Source organism: Pangasianodon hypophthalmus, chromosome 15 (assembly GCF_027358585.1).
Source record: "Pangasianodon hypophthalmus isolate fPanHyp1 chromosome 15, fPanHyp1.pri, whole genome shotgun sequence".
NCBI classification, from domain to species: Eukaryota; Metazoa; Chordata; class Actinopteri; order Siluriformes; family Pangasiidae; genus Pangasianodon; species Pangasianodon hypophthalmus.
In genome coordinates this window covers 17,366,047-17,377,487 of record NC_069724.1, presented here as the reverse complement: position 1 = coordinate 17,377,487, position 11,441 = coordinate 17,366,047, and the positions used below count along the sequence as shown (strand labels likewise).

General features: G+C 38.2%; 1 protein-coding gene across 1 annotated transcript; it reads right to left on the bottom strand.

The window, feature by feature from the left end:
- Positions 1 to 313: 313 nt before the first annotated feature.
- On the bottom strand, positions 314 to 10,216 carry haus1 (HAUS augmin-like complex, subunit 1). Its single transcript, XM_026928677.3, has 9 exons — positions 10,040 to 10,216; positions 9,771 to 9,945; positions 7,552 to 7,687; positions 6,456 to 6,590; positions 4,640 to 4,763; positions 3,311 to 3,376; positions 2,946 to 3,017; positions 897 to 944; positions 314 to 492 (listed from the first exon to the last, which is right to left on the bottom strand). The coding sequence occupies exons 1-9, from the start codon at positions 10,058 to 10,060 to the stop codon at positions 433 to 435; spliced, it is 837 nt and encodes a 278-aa protein (XP_026784478.3). The 5' UTR covers positions 10,061 to 10,216; the 3' UTR covers positions 314 to 432.
- Between the last annotated feature and the right edge of the window lie 1,225 nt (positions 10,217 to 11,441).

Genomic DNA, 11,441 nt, shown 5'->3' with positions numbered 1-11,441 from the left:
GCGACGCCAGTCTCTCTCTTTCATTCATTCATTCATTCATTCACACCCTAAGGACAATTTAGCATAGCCAATCCACCTACCAGAATGGTTTTTGGAGGTGGGAGGAAACCAGAGAAACCAGAGAAAACCCAAACATGAGAAACTCCACAGACACAACCCGGCTCAGGACTGAACCTGGGACCCTGAAGCATTGAGACGGCTAACCGCTGCACCACCATGATGCCCGCTTTCCTTTTTTTCTCTTTTAATATTCACATACCTTGTAACACCAGCTTTAGTGATGCAAAAGTACCATTGATAAATACCCTTGAACTGAATTGAAAATTTGCTTTTATTTTCACACATTTGCACAAACAATGGCTAAAGAAAAAAAAAGTTAGTTCAGTAACAGCACTATAACTGCTGCTAATATCCTTAGTCTTCTTCAGTCAGTCACCTAGATAAAGTGTTCATCAAATCAACCTTCTGCTCTAGTTCAGCATCCAGGGCCTCCTAGTACATACACAAAATACAAACATTACAAAATGACAGATAATACAACAACGTGTAATGAGGAGGGGTTATACACAATACCATATGATTTAGATTCTTATGGCAACAATTTAATATTTGACAATACCATTTAATCTGCTACTATACAATATGAGTTAAATTCTTAAGGCAACGATTTGATATTTGAGGATACCATTTAATCTGATAAGATATGATATGATCATGTTTTGATTCAGTTGGCTGTCCTTTTTTTCAATAATCTATTTGTAATCAATTATAATGAATAACAATTTATTGTTCTTGCCTCAATATATACTTTAATCATTGCCTTTTAAATCAATGTATCGATCCAAACTACCCAATCGTTATATCCCTAGTAAAAATATGTACATGGCAAAACATACCAGCTCTCTTTTCACCTCTTCAATTGCAACCCGAGCCAGAGCAGGACTCTTGGTAGGGGTGGGAGTTGAGGATTAAAAAAAAAAAAAAAAAAAAAGATACAGTTAAATTGGTAAATTATGACTGTTTACATTACGCTGCAGTTTACATGCTCTTAAGTTTGTTTGTTTTTTTTAAAATGCATTCTAATTTCATCATTTAATGCACATGAGTGGAGAATATATCCTAATAAACTCATGCAGATTCAGGTCAAGCGCTCCACTTAAAGTTCACATCAAACATCAGAATGGGGGAAAAGCATGGCATGGTTGCTGGTGCCATGCGGGCTTGTTTAAGTATTTCAGATTCATAATTAAGACTCAAAATAACCTCGTAATTTGGTAAAACTGTTTCATGAATCACACACAGATTCAAGCAAAACTCCACACAAACAATAACCCGAGTTCAGGAATGTGGAGCTGTGAAGCAACAATACTACATGCTGCACCACCATATGATACTATTTTGGACACTTTAAAATAGTGCTACTCTCATGTTTTTATAGTTGTGCATTTGTCTCAGAAGCCAGACCTTTAGCTTTGCTAGAGTCTATTACATTGTGTCAGTAAACACAACCAAGAACTGCCTACATTCATAGAAAGAGGCAATTTGACTGACACAGCAGATGACCAACCACAGACCGTTTCCTGTAGTCTTCACTGCTTTACAAAAACTCTTTAATAACTCTTCTCACAGACAGGATTCCGTTGACTATTTTAATCCATTGTAAGACTGCCTCAATTAGTTGAATAATCAGAAATGTCATTTATGAAAAATTATACACACAAATTTTTATATTCGACTAATAGTTCTTCGACTAATATTGTAACCAATAACAGAAATGTAATGCCATAGTGAAGCTGCTGGAAGCAGCAGCAGTGCTGCCACTACTGCACCACACAGAGCTTTGAATGATGATATAAACCCTGACAGTTTCATTAAAAAAAAGTAAAAGCCCAGTACAATACAACTTTCATAGTCGCATGAGCATTACAACGAAGCAGCCAATAACTTCTGCTTGGTTCAGAGAAATGTACTAAATGGTTTATGTCATAGCCTCATATTACATTTCCTTCAAGGGACTTGATATTATTTTTGATGTAGCTGTAACATATCTGCAGCAATTTTATCGTTTAATGAGGCCGTTTATGTTTTATTTTTAGTCTGTTTAATTTTGGCGTGTTAAGACTAACAATGAAAGTCTGTGAGATTTAGTAGAGTTTAGATAAAGAGGTAGAGAGAAAGATACATTCAAATCCACACATTTCAAGTTTCTTGTGCAATTATTGAAAAGAAATTCCTTATCAAATTCCTTATTTGAAATTTAAATTGGTTAATGAAACAAAGAATAATCATTAGAGGTTAGCCCTAGAGGAGAAAATCAGTAGAATAACAAGAGGTTAAATGTTACATTGTTCCTCACATTATATTACTGACATTGTTTTACATTATATTATTGAAAAAAAAATTACTAAACAAAATGCCATATGATAGCTTCCTCATTTACAGGCCATGTACGTTTAATCCAATTAATCCATTAATTGTACATCAATTCACATGAGTAATTGGCTATTAAAATATTTGGGGGGTTTTTTCCGCTATAATCCAATCACTACACCTTGCTCCAAAAAGCTCAATGTGTCATGGTGTTCAAAAGTTTGTTTTCTGTTGGAAACCAACACATAGAAGTGCACACACACCTACTCAGAGAGAGCCAATCTGATTACATTCAAAATTTTGAAGGTTGTGGCCAGAATAGCGTACAAATATTATCATACACTCCTAGAGCACCTGAGGCAGACATTAACTGTGGACTATTCTTTAAAACTGTGATACACTGTGGTCAAGCCTCTAAAAGGGAACCTGGTCAGCATTTTAGAACCTCATCATTATCTTTAAACACAGTAATTTCTGTAATAGAGTGTCGTGTTAATATTGTAACTTATGATAAAATGCCTGTGCTGTGAAAATATTAGATTGGCATATAGGAAAAAGAGTTGAGGCTTTCTTACAGGGCTCAGGTCATTATAAGGCTCCAGTTTCTTCACGAGCGGTGCAATTTCCTGTTTCAGCGCTGTGATTTTCTGTGAATTTAAAGGAGACATAGTTAAAAATAGGAAAAGTCTGAGTGTAATTTGACTCAAACAGCCCTTTCACAGCACAGTAATTTCTCTAACTGTAACACTTTTCATACTGCACAACTTCCTGTAATTTTCTTGAACAATGTTTTAGTAATTAGCTGGATAAACTCTTAAACTTCTATGCTGGTACCTCAGTCAACTTTACACCTCTCCTAATATCTTTAGAATAGAGAAAACCTGGACTAATAATGATAAAAATTTGAATAAAAAGGTTTAAAATGGACAGAGAATCATACTTCTGCGAGCTGCACAACAGCCTGATGAGTGAGTGAGTCCTTCATCTGTCTGGAAGCCAACTTGTCCTATAATATAACACACACACACACACACACACACACACACACACACACACACACACGTTAGAGGACTATGAGCATAGTTTCCTTTTAATCTAAGCCTGTGTTAAGGCAAGCATATCTAATTTGAGGAAATATTTTCAAGAATTCTAAATTTTCCCAAGGCATATTTAGGATTTAAGGCACATTTGTATGACCCCGAACAGACTTGCCATCAATAGCCATCAAACAGTCAGAAAGTATACAACAAATACATAAGAAGACATGCACTTGAAACTCCTGTGTATTGGACATAACCTAGAATCAAACTGCACTGTATAGCTACAATAGTGGGTTTGTAGTTACAGACTATATGAAATGTAATATCTGCTTTACAGCTTAATGAGTACGTCACTGCACTAATGTGAATGATTCATACAAAATAAATTTAATAAAGCATAAATGACTTAAAGGACACAAAAAAAAACTACCTTGCACTGGAAATGCTAACATGGACGTGAGCACTGTGTCTATGTGTGTATTTAATTTCTTCCCTTTTGCATGATTATTGACAGCCCATGATTTACTAAATGAAAGCTGCACAAAATGCACCGCAGTCTGCCAGGAAGCGTCTATCATTTTATTAATTAGGAAACACAGTCCGACGGATTTATGATATTGGGCTGCTTTCAGTAGATCTGGTAATACTCACACTTGTAAAATGACAAGTAGTCAGTAAAAAGGCATTCGAGACACAAAAAGACCATGTGCTAATGGATATCCATTTTGGCTGTCTACTTATTACTGTTACTTACCCAGGATGTATGTTGATACAAAGTCTGAACAGAGCCCACGTGGTTGGTCCCTAGTCTGTTTAAAAATTTAGATTTCAAGAGGCACAACAGAAAAGTGTTCACCCTATCATTGGGAGATCACAAGTCTGAGTCCCAAGGATGGTCAGGAGTCTAGAGAGCAAAATTGGCTGTGATCTCTGGGTAGAAGGGATGGCATACACTCTCCCCTGTCAATCACAGCAACACTAGCTGATCGTGGGCATCATGTATGCGGAAGTAGGCAGAAAGGTGACTAGTGGGTGGGAACTGGCAGTTCACCAAATAGGAGAGAAAATGAGTGAAACAATTATTTAATTTATGAACCTGCACTTATGGACCTGTATCTCAGGCTTGACTAGTCAACCCACACTGGTTTTTTTTTTTAGTTCAACATCATAAACATAAGTAAAAAATCATTATAATTTGGAATCCACAGAACACACACACATGCACACACCTGTGCTATCTTATTTCTGTAGGTCAGGTCTCTGGATTTGTTCTTCATGAAGTCCATATTGAGCAACCTCTCTTCGGCTGTAGCAGCCTCAACCTGCTGGACCTGTGCAATCTTCTTCAAGTCCCTAACAAAACACAGGACAAGTCTTTAGTTCAGCTTTTCTTTATACTTTTTTCTTTATAAAGCCTTTGCTTTGATTGTATGAAAAGGAAAAGTCCACCCTGAAACACGTTAAACATGTTTTTATCGAAATATTTGCATTCTTGTGCTAGCGTTTTAGTTGATGCTGTATTTTCATTATTCCTGTGAGAAGTTAGCAGTTGTGCCCCTCTGACGTCACGGGGGGACATGGAGAGCAGAGTTACAATAGCTTTTAACATAAGGAAAATTCAGTGATCTCAAACATAAGGAATAATGTTCAGATTTTGTTGTTAGCACATGAAAACAAAAGAGCAGGGGCTTCATTTCTCAGCCACCATTTTCTAGCAACGTTCATTGTCATATTAATGCAAAATGTAACGTGGAAATAATGGTGTATTACAATGAAGATATACAAGATCATTCAAATGATCAAAAATACTGGAACATGTGACTGACAGGTGTTTTTTGTTGCCCAGATGTCCCTTGTTAGAATGATTGTTTAAACAATTAATAGCTCTGAAGGTTTCGCCTGTGAAGACTGCATTTGTTGTTAAAAAGGTTAAAGCAACATGAAGACCAGAGAGCCGTCAATGGGAGCAAAAACAAGCCATTCTGAAGCCGAGAAAAAAAGGGAAAACCTATCAGAGCTATTGTACAAGGGCCAATACAACTATTTGAAATGTCCTGAAAAAGTAAGAAAACACTGGTGTACTATCAACCAGATATCTAACAGGTCTCACAAACATTGTGAGAGCTATGAAGAAAAACCCCAAAACAACCGTCAGTGACATCACCAACATCCTCCACAGGGCAGGGTGAAGGTATCACAATCCATCATTCGAAGAAGACTTCAAGAGCAGAAATATAGAGGCCATTTCACAAGATGCAATCCACTCATCAGCAGTAAGAATCAGAAGGCCATATTGGAATTCACAAGGAAATACAGAGATAAGCCCATTCCAGAAGCAGCCATGCAAGCCCATGACTTGGTAGCAGAATGAATTCAGACGTCTACAGAAACATTCTCTCTGCCAATTTACAGAGATATGCATTCAATTTAATTGGGAGGAACTTCATCATGCAGCAAGGCAATGACCCAAAACACACTGCCAACACAACAAAGAACTACATTTGTGGAAGAAAGTGGAAGGTTTTAGACTGGCCAAGTCGATCACCAGACCTCAACCCAATTGAGCATGCATTTCACCTCCTGAAGAGGAGACTGAAGAGAGAACCCCCACAAAACAAACAACAACTGAAAGAAGCTGCTGTACATGCCTGGAAAAGTGTTACAAAAAGAAGAACGCAACAGTTTGGTGATGCCAGTGGGTCGCCGACTTGATACAGTTATTGCAAGCAAGGGATATGCAACCAAATATTAAGAGCTGTTTACTTTAATTAGATCTGTTCCAATAATTTTGCCAAAAATTGGGTGCCTGCAACCAACGGTCCCATGTTCAAAGTTGTATAACACATCTAGTTGTAAGTATCAGGAAGCTAAAATTCTGATCTATGATCTCATATTCATCTTTTGATCCTAAACCCAAATATCTTTAGTGTATAGCAAAAACCAAAAAATGGACTTTGGCATTCCAATACTTTCTGAGGGGACTGTACATGCGCAATTCGTTCTGGGTGTCATTTATTGTGTGTGTTTTTTTGTGTTTTCTCCTACTCTTGAAGTTTTTTCCGGAGAATCATTGTGGCTGCCATCTTCTTCCTCACAGCAGCGAGCTCCTGCCCCAACTTCCTGTCAGTCTTCTCTGCCTCGGCCAGGTCATTGGTCAACTTATTAATTGCAGGGACAAAGCTGTAAACCAATGGTTAATTAATGACAGTCAGCTTCACACTACAATGCAGTTATTAAAAAAAATGTAGATAATTGTATATTCCACAGGATATATTGTACATTTATATAGAAATTAGATAACTGCAGAATAATAGTGAGAGTTTCTTTATTCTTTTCTCAGTTGGTGGGTAACCTCAAACATTTCTTAATTGACAGGCGAGTTTTAGTATTTTGACTAGAAATAAGTGGGTATAGTTATTAAATTTTAGCTATTTAGCTAGCTGGCTTAGATAGCTTAGTTAACTACAGACTAAATATTTCAGTTTCTGAGACACTACAGTCTCACGATCTTGCAGTTGTTGGTATAATTCTTTGGCAAGTGATCATCAATAATTAGAGGACAGCCAAATGATTAAGAAATGCCCATACAGTGACACTTGACCAATTTCCTGAGTTTACATTAGTCACTGATGTTGATTTGGATTTGTGTCTTGTGGGTGGTGCAGCAACTGCTGCTATCACTGGACAGCTTGTACTTTCTAGCGTTTTCTTTTTTCTCAATTTTCCTCAATTGAACACCAAATATTGTTGAACTGAAGCTGAGGGTGCAAAATCAAAGAAGACACTGGGGCATACATGGGGAAGACATTGGACAACATGTGCCAAAGGATTGGTCGAAGGAATGTACAGAAGCCAGTGGTTTGGACTTGTCATTTTATTGTATCTCCACTTGCATAAAACAGAGAAAATCTCAATTCAAATTCTGCCTATCAGTGGAATCACACCTGTGTTACGCACTTATGTAAAAAATAAATAGTCGTCTGTCACATAGGGTACATGGACACAGTATTTGAAAATTTCTTCAAGTACACACTCCACCATAACACTATGACATTTTTAGGAAACCGTGCATAAGCAGAATCTGTGAATGGAAACCTGTGTATTCAAATATAATGTGCATTTAATTGAACTCAGATATTACCTTCCCATTGACGTGTCTCTAACTTTAAGGACCTCAGCAGTGCCCTCTAACACAGACAAAAGATCGGAGGCGGATTTGGTAACGCTTCCAGGTTGAAGCCCAACACCCTGAAGTAGCACTTCCTGCAAGTGAGTGGCTATAACAAAGAACAGCAGTTTAATTTGTTTGTATCCCATCCACTTTCCCCTCACAACTTTGCAGTGTTTATCACCTACTACATCACACAAGTGTCCACCAGGGGATGAGTGTGTAGCAGAGAGCAAACACGCTTATTATTGTGTTATTGCTACTTTTATTTTTAGAACTGTAAACATTTTAATAAAATAGTCAATAATCAATACACATGAAATGATTTACAGAAATGATTTACTCCCTGTGTAACAATACTGTTTTCTACATGGCCTGGTAAGAGTGGGCATTATGATACGATTATATAATATCGATATGATATTAATAATGCAAAACAACACACCCCAGTGCAATTTTTCTAAAAGTAACACGAGTACTGTCAGTACTTTTAGCACATCGACCAACTCCACTGTTACACGGAATTAAAAAAATTAAAGCCTGTTTTTGTGTCAGTCCTCATTAATGTGTTCAGTACCTAATGTAGGCATTAAATAAAAACGTAGTTTTTAAATGCTGTACTGTTGCTTTGCAAGCCCTATTTACAAATCCAGTGTCAGCACTTTGTAACAGTAAAGCAGTTCCTTAGTTTTCTGACACAAGACAATCTTCAGGATGGAGGACTTTGCAGTTTCTCAGTATTATGTCCTATTAACTTCAAAATACACTTTGTCATTCTTTTTTTATTTTTGATTTTCCCCCCATGTTCTCCCAGGTTTGAGCTAACAGGAAGACTACAGTAACTCAAATAAGCACTCTTTACAACCGTGGTAAGCAGAAAAGTATCTCAGAACACACATCTCAGAGGTGGATGGGCTACAACAGCAGAAAACCACATTGGGTTCCACTCCTGTCAGCCAAAAACAGGAATATGAGACTACAGTAGATACAGACTCAACAAAACTTGGCAGTTGAAGGTTAGCAAAAAGTGTAAATATTAAAAATGTAAATACTTAAGTTTTAATTTTCCCCACACAGCTATTTTTCAAACTTTTCTTAGCTGCACATACATTTATATATAGTCATTTGGCAGATGCTCTTATTTAATAAAAAATACAAGTAATAAAAAACTAGTCATTCCTTCCATTCCTTCCTTTATTTCTCAGTCACTTACTGTCACTGCTTCATTTTGTCTGTGTTCTTAATAGAAGTTACAGTACAGCGTGTCCCAAAAGTCTCCATACAAAGGGGAAATTGACTTTTTAACAAAATGTAATTTTATTTATAAAAAGCTTCCTCTACATGATTGCCATTCCTCTGTAAACACGCACACAGTCGTCTCTCCCAACTTTGGCTCCCAGTTTGGAAACAGTGTCGTGTGTGTGATGTGCTTGACATGTTTCCTGTTAAAGTCCATTGCAACCTTGCGACAGCTTCCCAATCCAGCCATGAGAATGATTTCAATATGTTCTTCTTTTGTCAAAGACGTTCTTAAAGGCTATCTGAAAAAATATATATACATTATAAACTAAGTATGAAAAATTTTGGAAGACATTTTGCTAAAAAGAGTTCATTTCATCTATGTACGGAGACTTTTGGGACACCTTGTATTTTGTAAATACATAATTAGTTAACTTGTGGTGCTGTAACCAAAGACTTATCTCTATAAGCATTAAGTTTCAATTTTATTTTATTAGAAAATCAGTTCAGTAAATGTGCAAATTAGTCTATGACACCTTCCGGAGACTTCTAGAGACTTTTGAGCCTGTGTTTACTTTCCCCTGAAAAAAAGTTGTCAGCACTGGTCTATAGTTTAAACCCAGTCTTATCAGGAAAGGGCCGGTGTGGATGCAGGTTTTCATTCCAACCAAGCAGAAGCCACACTTGAGTCTACTGAAAGCCAAGATCAACTGATTAAAGAGTTAATGTGAGTCACTGCTTGACTGGAATGAAAACCTGCACCCACACTGGCCCTTTCTGGATAAGACTAGACAGCCCTGGTTTAACCAAACCAATGACTCCACAATAGAGCTGACTGTCATTTCAATCTTTCACGTGTGCCAGTATCTTCTGTAAGATTAGTGTCGTTTTTGTGTATTGAGACTGTACAGTAAGGGAATGAATGTAGTAATAGCCGCCCTGAAGTTGTGTACCGTCGCTGCTGTACTCTGCTGCTTTGTGTCTGTAGTCGTCTGTCAGTAAGGACACTTCTTTACACCTCAGCTCGCTAGCCTGCGCGAGCTGGTCGAGCAGCTCGATCGTGCGCGTGCTCACTTCAAAATCCGGCACTCCTTCAGCACCGAACACCGTCTCGAGCCACCGGCGCACCTGCACAACACACTGTGTTTAAAAAAGAAAAACAAACAAAAAAACACCTACAGATACATTTTTCGACTTCCTTTTCATTATGGACGCTGCTCACCCTCTTGTTCTTTTCACACATACTTCTGCTGATGAAACATTAAAACCAGGGAGCTTAGTTAAACCTCTGTTAAACCTCTGAGGGAGCTGATTGTTGTGTACACAAACACTAAAAAAATCCCGCCATGTAGCTTCCGTTAACTGGTTCTTCTTCTTCTTCTTTGAAGTAAAATGTAACTAAAAGTTCAATTACCGCCACCTACTGGTCCATGGAAATGGGACAAATCCATCCATCTTCATGGTTGCAGGGAAACCTGGAGGCTGGATCTCAGGGGACTCAGGGCACAAGGCAGTGGACACCCTGGATGGGTTGCCAAACGCATCACACACACTACGGACAATTTAGAGATCAGCCTACAACACGTATCTTTGGACTGGCAGAGGAAACCAGAATACCTGGAGGAAACCCCCGAAGCATGGGGTGAACATGCAAACTCTGTGCACACAGGGCGGAGGTGGGATTCAAACCCCAACCTGATTCAAACCCGCAGTTGTGAGGCAACAGTGCTAACCACTAAGCCACCATGCATGTCGTTTGGAAAAATCTACCAACGTTTCCACATATCTTGTTATCAAAGTTTCCACTGCAAATGCAAATTCTAATCTACTTGATCCCTTCTTGATTTTTCTACGACTACTTTTCACCCTGTCTCTTTCAGTATGCTACTGACTGTATTGTAATAGCACATGGTTCATTGTCTTCATTCTATGATACTCATTACACTTCTCTCTATTGTGCTTCTCTTATTATGTGTACCCCTTCATGGATCAAGACCTTGTTGTAGTGAAGGGGGTGTGTACTTTGGTGAAACTCAGGGCTATGGCACTGGGAGCTTAATGCTGATCTGAGGGGAAAGAGTGATCCTAAAGACCCATCAAATTAGACTGTGTACCCTGCCTAGATTAGGGTTACCAGGACCTATCCCTGAAGCCAGACCTAGGGATGGTGTCTGCATGGCTTCTATGAGATTTCAAGTATCAGGAAGGACAATTCTGGCTGTTCTTTATTCATATAAACCAAATTCTTGGAAAAGGTGGAGCTGACACCTTTTCCAAGAATTTGGTTTATAGTGAACCTGGGCAACTTCAACGCTCATGCTGGGACTTATGGAGATACTTGAAGGGGCGTGATTGGGAGCAAATGCCTGGACATAAGATACTAATAATGGATAGGCTCTCAGAACAGCCTCACTTCTTCATGGCATGGATTCCACAAGATGTTGGAAATACTCCTTTGAGATTCTGGTCTATGTTGATGTGATAGCCTCACAAAATTACTGCTGATTTGTTAGCTGCACATTCATGCTGTGAATCTCCTGTTCCATTCAGATCTGGTGATTGGGGAGGCTGTTGAAGTAACTTATTGTCATGTTCAGTGGCACATTATTATGGTGGAAGTAGCC

Excerpts from the sequence above, each read along its gene's own strand:
- haus1 (XM_026928677.3), bottom strand. The coding sequence starts at position 10,060 with ATGTGTGAAAAGAACAAGAGG. Across the intron at positions 9,946-10,039 it reads TGTGTGAAAAGAACAAGAGG|GTGCGCCGGTGGCTCGAGAC; the intron begins GTGAGCAGCGTC and ends TGTGTTGTGCAG. Across the intron at positions 493-896 it reads AAGAGGTGAAAAGAGAGCTG|GAGGCCCTGGATGCTGAACT; the intron begins GTATGTTTTGCC and ends TGTATGTACTAG.